Source organism: Camelus ferus, chromosome 25, assembly GCF_009834535.1.
Source record: "Camelus ferus isolate YT-003-E chromosome 25, BCGSAC_Cfer_1.0, whole genome shotgun sequence".
In the NCBI taxonomy this organism is placed as follows: Eukaryota; Metazoa; Chordata; class Mammalia; order Artiodactyla; family Camelidae; genus Camelus; species Camelus ferus.
In genome coordinates this window covers 34594708-34618827 of record NC_045720.1, presented here as the reverse complement: position 1 = coordinate 34618827, position 24120 = coordinate 34594708, and the positions used below count along the sequence as shown (strand labels likewise).

General features: G+C 36.3%; 1 protein-coding gene across 1 annotated transcript in view; it reads left to right on the top strand.

Annotated features, from left to right (window-relative positions):
* Positions 1-1966: 1966 nt before the first annotated feature.
* The window catches only part of DPY19L4 (dpy-19 like 4), a 47661-nt gene continuing 25507 nt past the window's right edge, over positions 1967-24120 (top strand). Inside the window, exons 1-7 of the mRNA XM_032468235.1 lie at positions 1967-2123; positions 6475-6585; positions 11798-11922; positions 14156-14246; positions 14524-14645; positions 14760-14905; positions 21210-21333. Coding sequence (XP_032324126.1) covers positions 2108-2123; positions 6475-6585; positions 11798-11922; positions 14156-14246; positions 14524-14645; positions 14760-14905; positions 21210-21333 — 735 coding nt within the window. The 5' untranslated portion in view covers positions 1967-2107. The remainder of the gene's footprint in view (positions 2124-6474; positions 6586-11797; positions 11923-14155; positions 14247-14523; positions 14646-14759; positions 14906-21209; positions 21334-24120) is intronic.

The following is a 24120-nucleotide window of genomic DNA, read 5'->3' as shown; positions in this document are numbered from 1 at the left end:
AACATTTGCAAATCTCAAACTCCCAGATTTATCCCTTCCCACCCCCCTTTTCCTGGTAACCATAAGATTTTTACTATGTCTGCAAGTTTGTTTCTGTTTTGCAGATGAGTTCGTAGTATCCTTTTTTTCCTTTTTTTTTTTTAAGATTCCACATATGAGTGATATCATATGGTATATTTCTTTCTCTTTCTGGCTTACTTCACTTAGAATGATGATCTCTAGGTCCATCCATGTTGCTGCAAATGGCATTATTTTATTCTTTTTTATTGCTGAGTAGTATTCCATAGTATAAATATAACACAACTTCTTTATCCAGTTATCTGTCGATGGACATTTAGGTTGTTTCCATGTCTTGGCTATTGTATATAGTGCTGCTGTAAACATTGGTGTGCATCTGTCTTTTTGAATTAGAGTTCCCTCTAGATATATACCCAAAAGTGGGATTTCTGGATCATATGGTAAATCTATTTTTAGTTTTTTGAGGAATCTTCATACCATTTTCCATAATGGCTGCACCAAACTACATTCCCGCCAGCAGTGCAGGAGGGTTCCCTTTTCTCCACAGCCTCTCCAGCATTTATCATTCATGGACTTTTGGATAATGGCCATTCCGACTGGTATAAGGTGATACCTCATAGTTTTCATTTGCATTTCTCTGATAATTAGTGATTTTTGAGCATTTTTTCATGTGCCTATTGGCCATTTGTATGTCTTCATTGGCGAATTATTTATTTAGGTCTTCTGCCCATTTTTGGATAGGGTTGTTTGGGGCTTTTTTTGTTATTAAGTTGTATGAGCTGTTTATATATTATGGAAATTAAGTCTTTGTCAGTTGCATCATTTGCCAATATTTTCTCCCATTCTGTAGGTTGTCATTTTGCTTTGCTTATGGTTTCCTTTGCCGTGCAAAAAAGCTTGACCCAGGTCTTTTCTGGGCAACTGATACATTCCACCGTGTTTCTAACTCCTCGTCCAGTGTCGTTTGTCAGGCAAAATATATTCACAGGCAACCAAAGGCATAAGAAGAGTTCCTGGAACTGTTTTTGCACAGCACTGAAAATTGATAGCTTCTCCTCAAATATCCTAACTTGATAAAGATACTATTAGGAGAGTCTTGCTACCTGCTAAGAATGGGACTTCCATAATTACCCCATGACTTCAGTAAATTCTTGTTTTCTTTTTTCCCTCTCATTCTAAAATGGGCATTTTGTCAGTTCCTAAATTTACTTCCTGGTACTGTTCAGGAGTGGAGGAGGGAGGCCCTGGTACGTTTAATGCCGGATATAATAAAAGTGAAGACAAACAGTATAACAAGTTAAAACTATGTTCCATCGCTGTGAAATATCTAAATGCACCCTCGTCCTCGCGCATTGACCCTAGTGTTACTGTTTTTGAAGAAATATCATGAAATGTAAATGCATCTGTTTAACCACTTTGGGTGGTGAAACACACTAAAAGTACAGGCTTCTTTCTTGTAATGGTCAAGTGGCCTACTACACCAACGCGCAAACCCAGAGCGGCCGCGCTCTGAAATCACCCTGGGGATGCAGGAGCCGTGGGTTCCAGTTCTGGCTCTGACTAGCTTTGTGACTTAACACACTCGCTGGACCTCAGTTTTCTCTCGGCAAAATGGGGCGGGGATGCGGGGCTGGATCTGGATAGTCTCTGACTCCCGGAGTAGAATCATCGAAGTCCCGGAAAGCAAGCTCGGGCTCCCACCTTTTTGGTGAGAACGGGCGGGGGCACAGACTACTGCAGCGGGACCCCCGGGCTCCCCTTCCTGGGGGTGGAGGGCGGGTATTGGGCGGGGGGAGCGGGCTCCCAGCACCAGTCGTGGGCGGAGCCACCCGCGTCGGACCGCCTCCCTGCCCGCGCAGGCCCTGGCGCGCCGGCGAAACGCTCCGGCCGCCCCCCGCTCCCGGCACTCTGGTTCCCCGGCCGCCCGGGGGGACGCGGTTGGCGGCGACACCGGAGGGGGGCGGGTCAGGAAGTGGGGGCGCGGCGGCCGGGAGCGGGCCTGGGGCGGCCGAGGGCTTCGGCGACGCGGAGGGCTGGAGACTCCGGGCCGCGCGGGAGCCGGAGGGGCGCCCCGGCCTCCGCGGAGACGATGGCGGAGGAAGAAGGTGACCGTCCCGGGGTCCGGCGCACCAATTGTCGCCCGAGGTCTCGGGGAAGACGGAGGGGGCGGGAGGGGCCCTGAGGCCTGGGCGGCGGGTGGCCGCGGCGGGCGGGCGGGCGGGAAAGCGGGGCGGCGCGGGGCGGTGTGCGGGGAAATTCAGGAGAGGAGTAAATGGCCCGAAGTTGTGTCGGCCCGAGTAGGGAGCAAAGGTAGAGCTTCAAGTTGGGAATCGGGTAGGAAGAGAAAAAGCCAAGGTGGGAGTGGTTGAGAGGGAGGGGTGTGAGCACATGATTGATGCGATGGGAGACTTTATTTGGTTTCGAAGAGGTAAATGTAGGTACTGAGTGCACATTCGAAAGTGATAGTTGTTTGACCAAACGCCCATCAGTCTGAGTTCTCTCTGTGGATTCTGACGAATACAGAGTCACCACGGATGAGAGGAGCCACACGCCAAGGGGACGAAAAGAGGCAAGAGTTTGAGATAAACATGGTCAGGTGAATTGGGAGGGGATGAACAAGCAGAAACTGAAGACGGTCAAGTTCACTTACAGGTTTGGGGGAGATGGCAGGAGGAGGAAGGATGTAAGTGGTTTTCGGGGGATCAAGAAGCCAGAAGTGTCTCGAGGGTGAAAGTGGGTGGCCTGGAGAAAGCTTTTCAAAGCCCCTAGAGGGCCAGTGCCAAGAAAATTAATTCACTTAGAGTATTTATTCATAGACATTGATTTCTTCATTGAAATTGATAGGTATAAGAGAAAAATGGGGAGTTGTGAGGAACTTAGCTAGTGATAGATATTCTAGGAAACACTGATTATAATATCTTCATGATATCCATACTGTTGTCAGGCACAGATTTATGTAGACTGAGTAGTTAAGATTTTTCAATCTTTTAGAAAACATGGCTTTTTACCTTACTGAGGGGGGTTGTGAATGTGATCTAGTTAGTTTTAAGCCTTACTGAACTTACAAGAGTGCAAGGAGGAAGTTCCAAGAATTCAGTGGAAAGCAAGTTTTAAAAAATTGATTTTAAGAAGTGTTTGCTGCACTGTGACTTGCTGCTCTGTCCCTGTGCTTACACTTGTTCACATGTGCCTTCTCTTCCTTGAATTTTCAGTGTTAAACCTGATCTAAATTTAAGACACTCTACCTAAAAACAGCTTCAAAACCAAAACGCTTTGTAATTGGTAAGGAAGTATGTAATTCCATTTGTCACCTTGGTTTTATCTTTGGTTGCAGTATACGTAATACATTTTTTGATATTTTTAGCTTTTCTGACTAATTACAAATCCGTAGGGGTAGGTTGATAAGCCAGTGTATGTTTCCATGAGCAATTTCATGCTTAAGTTAAAGCATGAAAAAACTAATACTGCAATACTAAAAGTCTTTAATATTATATATCATGCAAAGGACACGTTGTTTTAGGAGGTTAAAGTTATACCTAACTAAATGATGTGATATGGGACCGATTAAAAAGACCATTTCCATTCTGTGATATAAAATGAAAAATGATTTTTGTAGAATTACAGATAATCCAAAGCAATGAAATACATCTTATATGGAACAATGAATGGATTTCAGTTTTGTAAAATTATAGTTTCATTCAACAATTTTTTTAATGCCATAAATATTTGGTTATCTGCTATGTTAGGTGCTGGGATATAATAGTCAACATTGAATGAGTAATTAAATTCTCATTTTTATAATCTAATAATGATGCTTATAGCAAACACGTCTGTGTGCTAGTCATTATTCTAAGTACTTTCCATTTATTAGGTACTCTACTTTTTTTCAAGATACGTTATTTTGTGTTCACTGTATTAAAATTAAACTAAATTGTCTATTTTACTTATACCCAAATGTTCTCTATATTGCTTTTTGCTTATTTTTCCCATTCACTTGGATTCTCTTCATTGTCCTGCGTTTTCTCTAAATAAATACTCTTTGGGAATCTCTTCTTTTGTTGCTATAGTGGGTCATGGTATTTATATTTGTGTTTCCTGGAAGAAATGTTAAAACAAAGAAAGAAGTGACAACCTTGAGTAGAAAGCAGTATTAACACTGCACTTGGAAACTGCTAGGTGTATTTGCAAGCCTGTTTGTAGCCCTGTTAGCTATCTCATGTGAGGAGCACTGGACCAGAGACTGAAATAGCAGGTTATTTTGGTGACTATGTTATCATTTTTATTTAGTTTGACTTTTTCTTTACAACGCAAAAAGTATAAGATAGTGAAAAGGAAACCTGAACTCTATCCCAGAGCTTTGTTTTCAGAACTAATAATCTAGTTTTTGTCTTGCTTTGGCCTTTGTTGCTTATCTACCTTTCTGGGTGTTGTTTATCAGTTATGAAGTTATAAGATCAATATAGAGGAAATGAGGTAAAATTTACATCCAGTCAGTTTTGTTTTATCGCGACAGGCAAAAAATTAGTTTTGGGGACAAGGTTGACGATATTGGTTAAAAACAATACTGTATTTCCCACTGTTTGCTCCCACAGTTCAATGCCTCTGAGATTGGCATGTCTTAAAATCAGTACATATCTTTAAGATGGTAGTGTTTTTTCCCCCTTGAAATACTATCAGTTAAAATGTATGGCATCTTAGAATCAAGAAAATATAGTATAGATCTTTTATAGATTGTTTATTTGTATGATAAACATTGCTAACATAGATTCTTGAGAGATGACAGATTAAGATATGTATACTTCATAAATTATTTGGGGTTCTATGCAAAATTTTTGTGTAAATTGTACTTTTATAAATAAAATCCATTTATGTGCACAGAGAACACTATTAAAGTCCCTGTACGGTGATTCGTTTTATAGGGACTTTTTTTTATATAAATCAAAGAGAAATTTATTTTTTAAAAAGGAAAGTGATAACTTTTCTAAAGAACACTTTTTTAATGTGAATGTCCCCTTCCTTCCCAATTTGTCTGTATCTTAAATATGTGCTTTTAGACTCTGTCTAATAAGAAAGCCCTATCCTGTTGGTCACGTAATTTGTTACCTACCTCAACAGATTTATTAACTTGATTTCTGAAATTACCCAATTAAATTTTTTCAAAAATCCAATACTATCAATGTGTTTATTCATGCGTAACTACTACGTAAACATCTGTGGTTATATTTTTTCCTTGCATTCGTTTTGAACAAAATTAAAAACAATAACTTGCATCTGAAAACTTCATTTGGCTTTATGTAAATCTTCATTCTTGTTGACTGCTTCTAACTTCTGGTTTAACCTGTAGCAGGGGAAAATTAGAAGGGAATCATGAAGAAGGAATATATAAGTATTTATTAGTTGTCTCAGATTTGTATGCAGAAATGGTCAAAATCCATGGTATGGCTTTTCTAATGTCATTTTCTAATGTACTTACTGGCTTTACTGCTTAACATGACTGTAAAATAAATGATAGATAGTATAGAAATGGTTAAAAATTAGTCAGACAGTATCTAACTAAATAAACAGTATATTTTCCCTCCTCTTTTTAGACTCTTTTCATAGCCTTAAGTCATTACTAAGAGAAAAGAAAAAACTCTTCTCTGCTTCTATAAAGAGATAGATTCTTGCACCACCTTAAACCTTGAAAGGCCATCATAGTGTCCTGTATGTACACGACATTCATAGTCCACCTCATAAGAATTAGAGGGAGGAAAAGTAGTTAAGTTGAATATAGTAAATTCCTGTTTAATTTGGATTTACTGGTTTGGAGGTACTTTCTGCATTACATTTTTTTAAATAGAAAAAGATATAGGAAGAGTAGATAGTCTAATACTGGGAAAATTTTCTGAGTTTCCCAAATGTAGGGATTTTTATAGGTTTAGCCTATTTTCTAATACCTAAATCTGTAAAACTGTTGAATGATAATGATACCACAGCAGTGTGAAATTCTGCAGAATGTTCAGGATTATTTTAGAAAATGAAGTATAGTTTTACAATGAATGTATTTTATTATATTTTGATTTTTTTAAAAATGGTTAACTCATGAATGATGCATTTATACTCTCAGGTAACTAGAATAATAAGCTAATTTGTTACATAACACTGTTCTCCCATCATTCCAGGAAAGAGGTTGCTTATTCTGGGATATTTTAAAAATTGAATCGTGTCAGGAGAAGAACTTGTTGGTTTATCAATAGGACTCTGAAAACACAAGTTGGAGGCAGAACTTGTAGTATCTTTTTGTTTGTAGGAAAGGAAAGCTTTGTGGGGAGTACTAAAATAATTATGAAAAAAGTTACCTTTGGCACTAATAGATCTCCGTGGTCCTTTTCCTTAGTATAATAAAAGTAAATCAGTCTGTAATATAAACAGAATAATTTGATACACACATTGCAATAACTTCTCAAATATTTTAAGGACCAACTATAGAACTGCGCCAAAGAAAAAAGCCAAAGTCTTCCGAAAATAAAGAATCTACCAAAGAAGAGAAAATCACTGACACTCCAACTCCCGAAAGAACTCCAAAACGTAAGTTAGATAGATTGGGAGGTTTTGTGCTATTACAAAATTAGTTACGTGAGGTAGTATATTTTATATTAATATTCTAAGTGTATCCATTTATTTTGTCATAAGCGTGTGGTGATAGCAGTCACCTTTCATTAGGTCTTGCTGCAGAATACTTCCTAAGTCTCCCTGGCTTACAACAAACATTTATTTCTGATTAACAGTGCATGTGGTGGCTGTAGGTTGGCTGATGTAGCTTCGTATGTCATGGAGGAACACTCCCTGTTTGGGACGTGTTTTCTTGTGGCCGAGGAAAAGAGCAGGAGAGCAGGCAGAGTCATGCCTCTTAAAGCTTCTGCTGAACTGCCCCTTGTACTCACATTCTGTTGGCCCAAGCACGTGATACAATCAGGCCAGTGAGATGGAGAAGTCTAACTACAGGGAAGCATTGCAGGTCACATGGTAATGGGCAGGGATGAAAAATCTTTTTATAGGAAAGTACAAAATAGTCAAGAATAATAATAACAGTCTACCGCAGTCTGGACTTTCGGCCATAACTATTCTCTTTTCTCCCTCAGACAAAATACACTTGGTACCTCCCCCACCCCAAGGAAGACACTCAGTCTTTTCCAATCAAGGCATCACTCCTGAAGCTCAAGGTCTTATCTCCATCAGGGTCAGCTATAACTCATTCTGATCCAGAGACCCGTGAACTAAAAAGACAAGTTATCTGCTCTGTCAGGGGCCCCCAAGACCACCCCCATGATCAGAGATTAGCTAGAATGAGTCACAAGTCTCAGAATACAGCCATCTTCACAGCTATGATTATTACAGTGAACAATACAGGACAAAATCAGGAAAAGGAAAAGGTCTTTGGGCTGAAGTCTATAAGAAACTTGGCAGATGCTTCTAGTGTTACTCTCCTGATGGAGTCACCCAGGAGTGTATCATTCCTTCAGCATCAAATTGTGACATTTGTATTCTTGTCTATGAAGTTACTGGAGTATGGCGCTGGCTGGAATCTAGGTAAAGAGCCAACAAAATTGTTCTTTTCTTTGCAAAATGAGTGATTTGATTTCTAAAAATTAAAGTATAATTAATGTACAATAAAATGCATAGAATCATAGGTGTTTAAATAAGTTTTGTTACTTGAATACAACTTAAGCTGTAGAACATTTCTGTGTCACAGTAAGTTCTTTTGTATCCATTTCTGTTATATTTCCCCTGTACCCCCAAGATAACCACTCTTCTGATATTTTTCAATATTGATTAACTTTGCATGTTCTAGAATTTTGCGTAAATGGAATCATACAACATTCATGCCTTTGTGTCTGGATTCTTTCACTTAGCTCACTGTGTTATTCTTTAAAAGTATAATCATTTTGAGATTCATTCATCTTGCTGTGTTTGTCCCTTTTTCGTGCCGGACGTTTGAGTAATTTCCAGTATTTAGCTATTATGAATAAGGCTTCTGTGAACATACTTGTACAAATCTTTTTGTGGACATCTGTTTTTATTTCTCTTAGGTGAATACCTAGGAGAGTTGCTGGCTAAGCTTAGGGAGAGATGTACTGTCACAAGAACTGCCAACCTAGATTGTAAAGGATACAACTATTCATGTCTTAAAATGATGAATGAGTCCCAAGCTTTCTACATGCTGGAAACAGGCTGAGTAGCTGCTCTTACCGTATCTTTCTTTGCCTTTGGGAGAGAAGTTGGTATTTGTGACTAATGGGGCAAACCCTGGAAGACCCTTCCATTTTTCCCAAATGTTTGCTGTTATTCCTGAAAGTGGATTGTACATTCCGTCCCTTACCACGTGGCTTGGAGTGCCTCTCTGACGCCAAGTATTCTTCCCTACCCCACTGTTCAGTTTATCAGCGTGACTCGCCTGGGCCAATGGAGTGTGAGTGGAGGTAGCAGTGTGCTGGTTCTAACCAGAAGTCGCAAGAGGCGCTGTATTTTTTTTGCCCATTCTCCTGCTCTTTTCCTATTACGAGATCACCATGTCCCAAATAGGGACTGAACCCTTCCTGGAACTCTGAAGATACGAGAAGAGCCACAGCTAATCTGAAGTCTGGAATTGAGTGGAGAGGCCCTGCTGGCCCAAAATCCATAGCACATGAGTGAGAAGTAAACATTTGTTCTGTAAGCCACTGACAGTGTGGGGTTGCTTTTCTGTTACAGCAAAGCTGACTAATAGAGTGGTCATTTAAAACATTTTGGAAAATACAGTATAAGAAAGATAATTAACAATCCAGAGATAACTATTATAAAATAGTATTTTCCCCAACTACAAACATATATTTTTAGGGTAGAAAACATGAAAATTAGAGAAAAGTATATAAAAAAAATGCATAATTCCTGTAAGTAATAACTGTTTTTAAAATTTCAGCAATTATTGCTTATATTTTTTTCAAAGTGCTTATACTTTTCTTTTTACTTTTTGTGAAATTGAGTCCTACATTTATTTTCTTTTTTTTAAAATGTCATTAGCTTTTTTCCGTACTTGAAATATTACTTGACTATATCCTATATTATGATATTGACATTTATGTAATGTTCTTTTTTTCTTTTTTTGTGCATGATCAGCATTTTACAAATGAAGAGACTGGAGCATATAGAAGTTATCTAATTAGGCTTGTTTGTGACTCATAACTTTAAAATTGTTTTTAACTTTTTTTTGAGGAGGGGAGGTTTGTTTGTTTGTTTGTTTTCTTTGTTTGTTTGTTTAAACACAGAGGTACTGGAGATTGAACCTAGGACCCTGTGCATGCTGAGCTGTACCATCCTCCCCAATATAACTTATTTGGAAGTCAGTCCTTTACTTTTCAGTTTTCCAATTAAAGTGATAATTTTTAAGAAATAATTTACAGGACCCAGAGTTCTTTATTTTCTCTAAAATATTTACACTTCTACCAAACACTGATAGCTTGATTCCAGCTTTGATTATAGTATCTTTCAAAAGCAAAATAATACTAAGGTAAGGCATTTATACATAGGATTTGGTTGAATTTTTTTTTATAATAGTCCTTGACAATTCGGATTAATTTGCCCTTGCCTAAGACTTGATTAAAACAAAACAGGAAAAGATACATGTTTAGAAACTTTGCCATGTTGCCATGGTAGATAAGTTTTCTTATTAGTTTCTTTGTAGTTGACATTGTGTCAACATTGCTTTAATTAACTACCTTGTATATTTTTGCAAGTATGCTTCTGTAGGCTAATACTAGTAGCTACTATTTACTGATCTCTTTCTATGTTTCAGGCTAAATGCTTTCCCTATGCTATTGGAAACTAATTTTAAAACAATTGTGTAATGCTGAGTCTAATATTTGATTTATCAGGTAGTGTCTTTGAATATAGTTCTTATTAATTTAATGATATGTGGCTAGTTATTCAATTTAATGTCTCTAGTATGCTATGCAAACAAATATTTATTAAATAATGTTTTGAAAATAGCTAAGATTTTAGTTTAGCTAAATTAATAACATTATAAAGATAAACTTGTCATTCAGTAACAATACTAGGCTTTGGGCCCTTAGGCCTGGGCTTATTGTACTGAATCTTTTTCTTTTTTTCTTACAGTTTTATTGAGATACAGTTGACATAGAGCACTGTATAAGTTTATGGTACACAGCATAATGATTTGACTTACATACATCATGAAATGATTATCACGAAAGTTTAGTAGATATCTCATATAGATACAAAATTTAAGAAATAGAAAAAAATTTTTTTTCTTGTGTTAAGAACTCTTAAGATTTACTTTCTTAACAACTTTCATGTATAACGTATAGCACTATTAATTATATTTATCATGCTTACTTACATTCTTAGTACTTATTTATAACTGGAAGTTTGTACCTTTTGACTGCCTTCATCCAGCTCCCCTACCCCCACCTCTTGCATCTGGTAACCACAAATCTGGTCGTTTTCTCTATGCGTTTGTTTGTTTTTGAAGTATAATTGACCTCCAACTCTATGTTAGTTCCTGTGATACAACATAGTGATTTAATTATTTCTGTAGACTTCAAAATGATCACCACCATAAGTCTGGTTGCCATCTGTCACCATACAAAGATGACACATAATTATTGACTATATTCCCCATACTGTACATTTCATACCTGTGATTCATTTATTTTGTGCCTGGAATTTTGTACCTCTTAATCTTCCTTACCTATTTCTCTCCTCCCCTCACTCCTCTGTTCTCTGGCAACCACCTGTTTGTTCTCTGTATCTGTGACTCTGTTTCTGTTCTGTTATGTTCATTTATTTTGTTTTTTAGATTCCACATATAAGTGAACTCATACAGTATCTGTTATTCTCATATTGAATCTGAATAGTTATAGCAGGAATAAGTCATCCTGTGTGTAGAAAATCTAAATGTGCTTTATGTTTTCATCAAGAAATATTTACATGTATATAATAGTTGTATATGATGTTTTAAATACATAATCATCAAAAGTCATTGAATTGTATACTTTATAAACAGCTGTAACTTATTGTATGTAAACTTTTTCTCAATAAAAAAATTGCTTGATAAGGAAAAAATAACAGTAGTAATTCCAAATGAACCTGTGCTTTTTTCTTTAGATATTTGGTAGTACAGTCCTTTTATTCCTTTTAAAATTAATAGACTTTAATTTTAAGAGCCATTTTCAATTTGTAGTAGAATTGAGCAGATAGTATAGTACAGAGTTCCCATTTTACATACCCCCACATGCAGAATTCTCCCTATTAACATTTTGTATTGTATGGTACATGTTTTACATTTAATGAATTGATATTGATACATTATTTTTAACTGAAGTCCATACATTATTCAGATTTCCTCAGTGTTTATCTAATGTCCTTTTTCTGTTCCAAGATCCCATCCAGGATACCACATTGTGTGTAGTTATCATGTCCCCTTAGACTCCTCTTGGCTGTGACAGTTTCTTAGGCTTGCTTTATTTTTAATGACCTTGACCGTTTTGAGGAGCACTGGTCGGGTGTATTTTAGAAAGCCCCTCTACTGGAATTTGTCTGTTGTTTTTCTAATAATTAGACTGGGATGATGGATTTTGGGGAGGAAGACCACAGAGTTAGAATGCCATTTTTGTCACATCATATCAAGGGTACATACTACCTTCTTTTTCTTTTCTTTCTTTATTTTTTTTTTCACTTTTTTTTATAAGTGCGTAATTATAAATATCAACCACATCTGATTACTTTTAATGTGCTTTTTCAGATATATTACTTCAGCGCTTTGCAAAGATTTTCATTGGCTGTCTCGCAGCAGTTACCAGTGGTATGATTTATGCTCTCTATTTATCAGCATACCATGAACGGAAATTCTGGTTTTCCAACAGGCAGGTAAGAAGAAAGAATTTTGAGCATGTGAAAATCTGTGTTGATATTTAATATTAAATGTTGGGTTTTCCAGGGAGCCAGACTATATGTATGATAAGTATGACAGGTGCTTTCTTATGTTATGGCTGTGAGCCATTAGAAACCAAATGGTACAGAAACTGTTTTGAGTCACAATATCAGTCTTGAAAAATTTAGTAGAACATGTTTTAAGGTCATAGAATAGAAACTATGAGGGTGCTTTCCTTCATGCAATTGATGTATGAGGGACTTTTGATAACAGTGAAATGTTATGGAGTCTAGTCAGCTTTTTAGGAGTTTTAGTAGTTTACATTTAAGAAGTTTCAGCCTCAAAATATTTTAATTTTTGGATTGCATGATTTGACTGTTTTGAGGGGCTGAAAATGATTAACAGGCATAACATTATTAAAATGTCGCCTCATATTAGTATGTTTAATGTTTAGCTTTAAATTGTGTGTAATCCACAGACTCTTTACTCAGTAGTTATATTCTTAATTCATTTGACCTTTGAATAAGTTCGTTTTTAGACTTACATTCACAATCAAATGTATTTGTAATATGTGTTGGCAAAGTTCACAGTATTATCCATTGACTCTAAATTTTTTTTGTTTTTGTTTTCAGCCCAAACCCTTTTGTTGTTGTTCTTATTTTTTGAGCAAGTAGTCAAGCTGACTAAATGTTTTTAAACCTTTGATTTACCTAACACCACCGAAACATTTAACTGAATAATTACTGAGCCATATTGATTTGACCAAAGCTGTTATTTTAGCATATCTTGTTTCCTTGAAAATGTTATGAAGATTAACTGTTAGTAGTTCTCAACGCTGGATGTACAATAAAATCGTTTGGGAGCTTTATAAAAATAACCTCCCTCATGGATTCTTAGGGAGGGGTGAGGGGATTGTCTAGGATCAGTATTACATACAGTCTTTCCACATGATTCCCTTGTGTAGGCAGAATTGAGAACAACCAAAGGTTTGAAAGTATAGAAGGCATTCATCAAGAACCTTGTTTTCAAATTTGGCACAACATTGTAAAATGATTATAAATCAAAAAAAAAAAAAAAAAAGAACCTTGTTTTTCAGACCATTGTGATGAGCCAGAGGCATTGGCATCATCTGGGAGCTTTTTCAGGCTTGCAGATTCTCAGCCACACTTTAGAGTCAGAATCTGTGTTTTAATAATATCTCTAGGAGTTTTATATGTACATTAAAGTTGAGAAGCACTCAGGAGTTTTACATCTTTGAAATTTTAGAAAGAAACAAATCTGTATCCATTTATAACAAATCATTTTAAGGAAATTTATTTAGATTAATAAACTCTAAATGAGGAAAAAAAAAAGATTTCCTGATCAAATAGATCTAGGAAAGACTTTGTAGAGATTCACAATGCATAATGTATACTGAAACTCTGAGAAGTCTTGCAATAAAGAAACCCATTTACCTGTTTAATCTAGCATTTCACACAGCTTATGTAACTGCAGAACTCATAGGAGACGCCCATTTATGCCTTAGGAAGTTCTGTTGATCAAACTTCAGGGAAACATTTCTCATATCTTTTGTATTAATTGATAGATATTGTGCATGAAAATAGGTTTCATTTTAAAAGATTTTATAGATTTATGAAAGCTTGATTCAGCATCAAAAGCACAAGGTTTCAGTGTTTTTGACCATCTATATTCTTGGTTCTATGTAGCCTAATTTTAGGAATTTTAGGATTTACTTACATTTCTAGAAGTTTATTTGAAAAGCAATGATTAGTTATCTTCTGCTCTTGAAAACTGCTAATTAAGGGCTTGCTGTTGTGAATACATAGGGAAGCAGAATAGCAGTAGAATATAGAACTTTCTTCTTAAACTTATAATTTTTATGGACTTCTAACACCTCAATCATCATCTTTTATTACCTGCCATACTATTCTTGTGATCCATATGGCACTTCTTTGGGTTTTCCTTCTAGATTTTTCTTATATATAATAGGTAAGTAACCTATGGATTATAATACATTTTCAACCTGAGGTGTTTCATTAAAATGATTGCCAGATTGTTGAAAAGTTTAACCTTATTAATATGGCCACTGGTGATTAAAGTAAAATTCAAATATGTCTTTGCATAAAAGCATAAAAAATGGCATTAGTTTGGAATATGAGAAGAGAAAAAGAAGGTTGCAGCTGAAATTTAAGACACTGGTATTTAAATAATCATTTTACTTTTTTTTAGGAACTTGAGCGAGAAGTCACATTTCAGGGCGATAGTGCCATTTATTACTCTTATTATAAAGATATGTTAAAGGCACCTTCCTTTGAAAGAGGTATGGTAACCACATTTGTATGTTCAATAACAATATTTTTCTAAAATAAAACATTGTTCTTCTATGTGGGAGCCCTTGAATGTGGAGATTTGTCTCAGAATATAGGTATTGCTCTTTTTTGTAGGTAATTTAAAAAATTGGAAAAATGAGGCACAGAGTATTATATTTTGAGATCTTTCTTGATAATAGCTTAAAATATTTGATGACCTCTGAATAACATGTTTAATTCTTATAACAGCAGAATGAATGATGTGGAGGACAATTTTTCTCACTTCAGGTGTTTATGAACTGACACACAATAACAGAACTGTATCTCTGAAGACTATAAATGCCGTGCAGCAGATGTCTCTGTATCCAGAACTTATTGCCAGCGTTTTATATCAAGCAACTGGTAGCAATGTATGTGTTTCTTAGGACTTTAATATTTATTTTCTCACATATTTACAGATCCTGAAAATTATACGCTGTCATTCTGTTATCTCCTTCACTCTCTTTATTTTCTTTCTCAATTAGGAGATTATTGAACCAGTGTATTTCTATATTGGCATTGTTTTTGGATTGCAAGGAGTATATGTTACTGCTCTATTTGTTACAAGTTGGCTTATGAGCGGAACTTGGCTAGCTGGAATGCTAACTGTTGCATGGTTCATAATTAACAGGTAAGAAAGGTGTTTTTAAATAAGTCTTACAGTTTTGTGGCTGTGGTAGTCAGAGTTCTAAAAATGCCTCCTTCCCCCAAAACCTTCTGTGCTCTGATTCCTGCCTGTGATGTATGATGGGACATCATTCCTGTGGTTACGCTATGCTGTACAGCATAGTTGACCTTAAGGTAGGAAGGTTACCTGGTGGGCCTGATCTTGTCGTATGAGCCCTTGAAAGTGGGCAGCTTTCTGTAGCTGGTATAGAAGGGAAGTCAGATTTACTTGAAGCATGGGAAGCCTTGTTGCTGGACTGAAGTGAGGATGAAATGAGCTCTGCCAACAATCAGTGAGCTTGTAAAGGGACTACAAGCCCCGGATGAGAATGACAGCCTCAGTTGATGCTGGGATTTTAGCTTAAGGAGACCCTGAACAGAGAGTCCAGCCAGACTGTGCTGGGTTTGTGAGCTAATTTGTATTATTTTAAGCCGCTACGTTTGTGGTCATTTATCATGCAACGGTTTAAAAATAATCCACCCACCTCTATCACTCTTTTTTCAGACACAGCAGCGTTAGTGTACGTGGACATACCTCCTCTTCCCTCGTTTCTTTAAAATTGATGACGTAGCTTCAGGAAAAGAAGGAAGAGGTACCAGATGTGTCACTATTAAGTTAACTACTATATTAGTCTATTACAGTGTCCGTTGAATTAATAAATCTATTCCTTTTGGCGATCAAAGGGGCCTCAGTTCTTTAACAGTGAGTACAAAGAGAGTGGGGGTTGGAGCTTCTTTGAAATGGAGGACTGGTTTGAGACACGTCATAAAAGTTTTCCTGGCATTGGTCAGTGTCAAACATTTATTTTTTGAATGATGCTTTTTTTGCTTTTGAAAGTGCCTCCTTCTCACAGCACTTTCCCCCGATAACGCTTAACATGATTAAATTTGAAAAAAAATGAGACATTTCTTCTGTTACACATTTTCTTCTGGCAGCTGCCAGATGAAAAATGTGATATTTTCAGGTTACTGAGATTCAAGTTAAGGGCTGTATCTCTTACTAGGATTTGTTTAGTCACGTGCTGGCAGCAATTTGATGTAAGGGATTTTCAAAACCTTCCTTAGAAGTTTTTAAGTACATGGCGGGGGAGAGTATAGATCAGTGGTAGAGCACATGCTTAGCATGCATGAGGTCCTGGGGTCAATCCCCTCTACCTCCATTTAAAATGAATAAACAAACCTGATTACCTGCCCCTGCAAAAAAAACAAAAGAAAAAAGTTTTTAAGTATAGCTGTCCACCTTTATAGTTAAGTATATTTCTTCTTAAAAGTATAGGGATGAACGATACTTTATTACTACAAAAACTGTATGTACATTGTGGAAAATTGAGACCAGCAAAAATAAAATAATAATTTCATATTCTCACCACCTAGAGACCACTCAGCATTGTTTATATCTTTGTGCATATTCTTTTTTAAAATTATTATTATTTTTATTTAATTTATTTATTTTTTGAAGGGGGAAGTAATTAGGTTTATTTATTTACTAATTTTTTTAATGGAGGTACGGGGGATTGAACCCAGGACCTTGTGCATGCTAAGCATGTGCTCTATCACTGAGCTCTATCCGCCTCCCCCAATTGTTATTATTTTTAATTGAAGTATAGTCAGTGTACAATGTTGTGTCAGTTTCTGATGTACAGCATGTTTCAGCCATACTCTTTGTGCATATTCTTTTGGACTTTTTTCTGTGTGTGTATATCTTTGTGTGTATATATATATTTTTAACCAAGATGAGATGTATTACACATACTGTTTTATATGCTGCTTTCTTTATTCAGAAGCCTCTACCTTTCTATTTCAATAACTTTTTAACTTTTCTAATACCCAGTCCATGTTAGAGTTTCCTGGGTTGACCCCAAAGTATGGTCTGTAGCTGGTTTATCCAAACCAGTATTTAATCCAGGACTACGTATTACATCTGGTTCTTACATACCTTAATTCCTTTTAAATCTAACATAGTCCGTTTTTTTTAATGACGGTTGGCTTTTTGAAGGGACCAATCAGTTGTCCTACAGAGTATACCACCTTGTGGATTTCTCCTGTTGCTTCCTTGTGGCGTCGTTTAACTCCTCTGTCACCTGTGTTTCTGTAAGCTGGAAGTTACATCTAAAGGCTTGATGGATTCAAGATAAACAATTCTCATTAGCATATATTGTAGATGATGTGTTTTTCATGTTCTGTGACTTTACAAGTTACATCGTATTTAGTTGGTCTAACCCTGGTGAAGCTGAACTTGACTGCTGGTTTGAGGGATGACAGTCTGATCTCTCCACTGAATAATTATGTTTTCCCCTTATGACTCTAAAGCAATCTATGTGGTGTTCTGGGGCACCAGATGAATGTCCTTTTCACCATTAACCACTTACCTAAGGGTTATAACTGCAGTTGACAATCTTTGCTGAAATCAGTAATTTCACAAGGGCTTATAAAATTATATTTTTCTATTTTCAGTAGCTTTATTCACTCTTCAGAAGTAGAGTTTTTCTTTATTAACCAGGTTCTTTGGTTACCTTTAAATTCACTGCTGTTAGAAAGTAGACAAATGCTTAACCTCATTTTAGTTACCAGTTGCTATGTATGAGATTGTTTTTAATAGCTGTCTCACATAGTGACAAAAACTTTTTCTGATGTTCTCTTTTTTAAGCATCTTTCCATACATGGGGATTTGCATTGATTCAATAGGGCTAAAATACATTACCATCATTGCTTTTTTTGTTGCTGTAATTGTTACGACTTTGGTAGATAAGAGTCCTTTCAGGCTGGCTTCTGAGTTCTTTTGACACATCTTATTAATCTCTGAAAGCTTTTTTGCTTTCTGGCTCAACAGGAAGAGCAGGCTCACCTTGTACATTCCTGTGAAAGATTTGGAATTAGCCTCTATTCTATGGAGCTTTGGCTCCTTTTAGCGTAGAGTAGTGTTGGAGAATCTGGTGTGGGCGCTAGGGGTATAAGATGACTTCTTGTTAAGTCAGAAAGTGCCTGTTAGAGAATATTTTAAATTGCCATGTGCTTTTCTAAAATTCAATTAGGATTCATTGTTAGAAATCTTAACAGCACACTCACAAAGTTATTTTGGTACTCATAGACTAGGTCTAGACATGTCTTGCTTTTTAGAGTGGAAGAGTATTTCATACCAACAAGCATTATTTAAAATAGAAACATTTAAAATAAAAACCTTCTAAAAGGATTGCTTTCTTGATTATGTAATGCACTAGTTATTACTGCATAACAGGTCAACCCAAAACTTAACAGCTTGAAAAAACAAACATTATTTCACAGTTTCGGAGGGTCAAGAATCCAGAGTGACTTAACTGGGTGGTTCTGGACTCAGGCTTTCTTGTGAGGTTGCAGTCAGGAGTTGGTTGGGGCTACTGTCATCTGAAGGCATCACTGGCCTGGACCATTTCCTCAGCTCCCTTGTGTGGCTTTTGCAGGAAGCCTCGGTTCCTTGCGGGCTGTTGGCCTGGAAGGCCTTAGTTTCTCATCACATGGACTCTGCAGAGGGCTGCTCACAGCTGGGCTGCTGGCCTCCTCTAGAGTGAATGAGCCTAGAGAGAGTGGAGTGAGTCACAGTGGAAGCCAGATATCTTCTATAACCTAAGCTTGGAAATGACAGAACATCACTCTGCCCTACTCTGTTGGTGCTGCAGGCTAACTCTGGTGCAGCGTGGGAAGTGGCTGCACAGGGCGCACTACCCGGAGGCAGGGACCATTGTGAACCATCTGGGAGGCTGGCTACCACCTACAGTGAACTTTAATACTCATTTCATTTAATCCCTGGACCTTTCTTCATCAGAAGTTCAAAGAGAAAGCCCAGGCAGCTTTTCCATTTAAAAATAATGGTATTAAAGAATAACAAGACTCCCTGTCAAGTAGAATATTTTAGACATCTAAGTGAGACTTGAAGGCAGTTGCCTTATTTAATGACAGTCCAGTTGTTCTATTAATCTGCCTTATTTAATGACACAGTATATCCTGGGTAGCTGGAGCAGGAGTTAGGTGGAAAAAGTAATGTGATATATTCTGTTTTGTTGTTTTTTGTTTTAGGAGAGGTAACTAGGTTTATTTATTTATTTTGATGGAGGTACTGGGGATTGAACCCAGGACCTTGTGCATGCTAGGCACCGCACCCTACCACTCAGCTATATACCCCCTGATATATTCTGTTAAAATGTGTCTTTTGTAATTGAAACATTCTTAAGTAGTTTTTATGTGTTTCTTTTTCATTGTTTATTTTTATTGGTATATTTCTTTTACTGCAAAATATATTTTAATGCCATGAAAGAGTATGCTCTTTTTTATTCATCAGCTTTAGTTTATATATGATAGAAAAGTATAAAAAGATATTGGTCATTATATTGTGATTATTAGTTGTGTTCTTAATGACATTTTGTGTTACCTGTTCCTCAATATCAGAAGGGCAAAGTAGGATTATAAAATAGCTCCTGTTTGTTCAAACTAGGATGTAGGCATACTAGAAAATTCAAAGAAATTTCAGGAAACAGCACTGTGCAGACAGTAGTGGGGGGAAAAATCAGAGGCAAATGACTCCCTTTGAACAGACTTATCACCAAAATGGTCTAACCTGACTCCAGTCTTCACATATAAACAATATAGAAATTATTCCTGGGTCCCCACTGATCTCATCTATAAATACATACCTGGGTATCACTTTCAGTACAAACATCTTTATATTTGAAAAACAAAATATATCTGATTTAGAAGTCTGTATTAAATTTAATCTTTGGCCAAGAAAGGGTAACTGTGTACAGTGGTAATTAATAAAAAGGTAGGATGCAGGGAGTGCGCGTGTCCCAGCATTAACAGAAAATAGCACGTGATGCTGGTTCTGTGATAATGATATTGGTGTACTCAGGATGCTTGTGGAAGTGTGAGGTCTTTCACTTTTAGATGGTAGTTTTTCCCAGGAATTTTATTTTATTCCAAGGAAGTAATCCAAAAAAGAAGGAAAGAGTTCACTGCTTAAACTTACTAATATAGTGATATTTGTAATAATATGAAAAATTAGAAAGTTAATATTTCTAAATATAAGGGAGTGGTCAGGTAAATTGTAATCCATCAGTGCAAGGGAACGTGTAGCCAGCAGAAGTTACACTGATACAGCTTAGCTGCTTTTCAGCGTTCACACATTACACGTTGACATGCCAGATTGTTTTACACAGCTAGTCTAAGGCCAGGGTTTCTCAAACTTCAGTTGTGTATGTTGACATGGAGTCATACAGCTTATGCTTTTTTTGTTTTTTGTTTGCTTTTCACTTAGCATAATTATTTTGGGATTCACGTATGAAGGGTCTGTCAGCAGTTCATTCCTTTTATCCTGGGTAGTATCCTATTGTACGTCCCACAGTTTGACTGAACTCAGTTACATGCAAGCATGTCCATCTCCATTAGGAGAATTATGCAGCAATTTTCATGAAGTTTTTTGAGCAATAGCACCTTTGTTTTTTGTGTGGGAAATAGCCACTGAGTGTACGAGATCCAGATTGAATTATTGCTGGGAAGGGAGACCATTGTGGAGTGAGGATATGCATAGAGGACCACAGGCTCTCAATGAAAACTGATTAAGGAGGGACTTTGGAGGAGCCTTACAAAGACATTCTGTATTTGCGATTTGGAGAATTTTCAAAGCTCTCTAGATAACATCACATACAGGACTACTGTGATGTTAATTCTGGGTTACCTGCTGATTGAAAAGAGGATTAAATTAGATATCAGAAGACATGCATTGTAATCCTAATTGTGTCCTTTACCATCTGTGTGATTTGATTAAGTCATCACCTCTCTGAGTTTCATATTCCTTTTATATAAGGGTTAGTATATGATCTTTGGATCGGCCAAGCCTGCTAATTATGTGGCGCACATTGTGCTCTAGAGAAGGGCAGCCATCTCATTAAGGGAGGGGAGCGTGAGGGGCTGAACTGCAGTGTACCCTGCAACAAGTTGTGTGTTGTAGCATGAGCTGTATCTGCCCAGAGCAGGGATGCCTTTTTCAAATACGCACAGAGGCCCATCTCTTCATCAGGCATTGCACAGCAGCACTAAGTCTTCCTGGGTGGGGGGTGAGGTGGGGGTGAAACACTATTAATTTGTCCAGAGAGATGTTGTGTAGGTAATGGTGGCTCAGTCTGTGCCTTCCTCACAGGATATGGAGGACAATGATATGTGTGTGAAAGTGCCTTGAAAAGTACAATATTACACAAATATAATGTCTTGCTATTTTGCTGTTCATCTGTGATTTATTTTAGGGTAGATACAACAAGGATTGAATACTCCATTCCTTTAAGAGAAAACTGGGCACTACCATATTTTGCATGCCAAGTTGCTGCACTTACAGGCTATTTAAAAAGCAACTTAAATACTTACGGAGAGGTAAGATACAAATATTTGTCACAATTAAGTCTGATGTATTGCAAATGTGGTACATAATTTCAAAGCTAATCTTAAAAGTTAAGTTATATTCAGTGAAATCTTGTTACTACACAACAAAGGATACATTTAGATAGATAGTCTCATTATAACTGTTCTGTAATCTGATTGATAGTAAATTATTTTTAGAAGAAAGAAGGTGTTATATTGTTTTAGTGCAGTTACTTGACAAATATGTGAAGAATATCTTACTTTGAAAATTAATTTGTCTATTATTATCTTACCATTTCTTTCACTTCTGGAATAATGATGGCCTTTAATCATCAAATTAATGAAGATATAAAGAGTGACTGCAAGTGACAGCAGTGGTGGCATTGCGTGTTTCCTGTTTACCCTTATGTTTTCTACGACTGAGGTGTATGTAGGCTAGTGAGTTTCAGGAGAGTGCCAGTTAGTTTAGATTCTTACTTTTGTTGTTGCCATAAACCCTGCAGGCAGTCAAATAAAGCTTACAGATTCTGTCTCAGAATAATGATTTTTTAAAAATTGTGGTCAGTTACAGTGTGTCAATTTCTGGTGTACAGCATAGTGTTCCAGTCATGCATACACACATATGTATACACACACACACACACACACACACACATATTTAAAATAATGATTTTTAAATGCATAAAATAAAATAAATGTGATTATAAAAGATAGTTACAATGAAAGTGACTGAAATATAGCAATCCTTTGACAGTCTGCCTGTCTTGGGGAAGGATTCCTGGCTAGAAGAAGAAACCATAGGGACCTGGTTGGCTAGGAAATAGGCTTCACTTATTGTTCCTTTTTGAAATCACTGAAAAATGTGCTCTCCTCTTTTCATTGAGGACATAGCGAGCTTTTCATTTCATTTTTCATAACTCTGGTATTTCCTTTTTTATCTAAAATAACATGAACACATTTTAAATGTGTAATTTGCCTCTTGTTGGGCTTAAATAAAGTGCTTTTTGACAGAGAATATTTTTTATAATAGTCAGGGAGTCTTTGAGTGCTTTCCTGTGCAGCCTTCTCCAGGGAGGAGTAGTTCTTCAAATTTTGAATAAAAGAGTTTAATATAGCAAAATGAACTGCCTAAGCTTCTTTGTATTTACCATTATTTTGAATTAAAATAAAAGTTTTATTGCCTAAAAAAAGATTTATTCAGTTATCTTTTTAATAAGGTCATTATTCTTATTTATTTTAAAAGAAGGAGTTTTGGAAAGATGTGAAGTGTAAACTTATTTTCCCCTTCTATATCATATTTTATATTTTTCTGAGTATCTTTTATTACCATATTATATGTTTATTCTTTCTAGTATTGTTTTATTCTAACTTTTTTAAATTAAAAAGGTAATACATCTACATTACACATGTGGTAAAAGAAACACAGTCAGTGCAAGTGGATATACAGTCAGGAGTGTGTTTCCCTTCAGTTCTCTGTTGTTTACCAAGGACCCTGTACTTTTTGAACGGATCCAAGAATGGCTTATACTCTTAGTTTAGTTTTGCATTTTGTTTCTCCTTTTTTGTTTAACCACGATTATTTTCCCCTATTTTGGAAGTACTCCATATTCTCCCTCCTTCCCTCTTTTTTTCTCTCAATATTAAGGTAAATGGGGAAAAATTATATTTATCAGTAATTTGATTATTTACAGCTAGTCATTCATCTGATACTCAAGAGTACACAAGAGTGAAATATCCGTATGCAGATATTAAAGGGATAGTAATATTAAGTATCCTGTGAAAACATGGCAGAAAAAAAAGCAAGTTAACTACGGTATATTCTTAACCCTTCAGCTTAAAACTCATTTTTAAAAAGCAAAACTGCCCAGTCCTTCAATTATGTTTGCTTTCCCTTGAACTCATCCTACACACGCACATGTGTGCATGTGTGTTGAAATCTAAAGAAGGTTTGTACCTGAATTAATAGTATTGTATCAGTGTCAGTTTCCTGGTTCAATTTAGGGGAAGGTGGGTGAGGGAGTAACATGGCAATTGTTTATATTCTTTTTGCAACTTCATGTGAATCTTAAACTAATTCAATATATATGTATTTTTATTACAACTTTTTTACATGTATTATACCTTTTTATATGTACTTCTTTTCTGGGGAAAGGGTATATAGTTGTATGAATTTTTATCATGTGTATTTTGAGTAGTCATCACCATATTTTATATATATATGTGTGTGTGTATATATGTATTTTTATTATATATATATTATGTTAAATATATATATATGTATATATATATATTTAACATAAGTGATGAAGAGAATATATATTGTTTACTTCTTAATAGTCACACCTTTTCCCCAACTCTAACATCTGGCAACCACTGATGTGTTCTCTATCACTATAATTTTGTCATTTTGAAAGGTTATATAAATGGAATTCTATCGTACGTTATCCTTCAAGATTGGCCTTTTTTGTTCAGCCTGATGCCCTCGACATCTCTCCCAAGTTGTTATGTGGATCAGCAGTTTGCTCCTTTTCGTTACTGGACAGTGTTACAGCAACATGTATGTTTTCATCACATCTTGTGTTCTTTGCTTCCCACTCTTGCGGCTAGATCTTATGGTCCCAGTTACATCTGGATATCCAAGCTCTGATCTTTTGTGCAGTTATCTTGAGCCATCCAGAGATACCTGTGGTTGGTTAATGAAACCCATTTAATGTGTCACTTAAGTGATACGTGTAAAAAAGCTGACAACAAAGGCATGGTTGAAAGTGAAGTGAGAAAGGTAAGGGGTAGATAATAGTG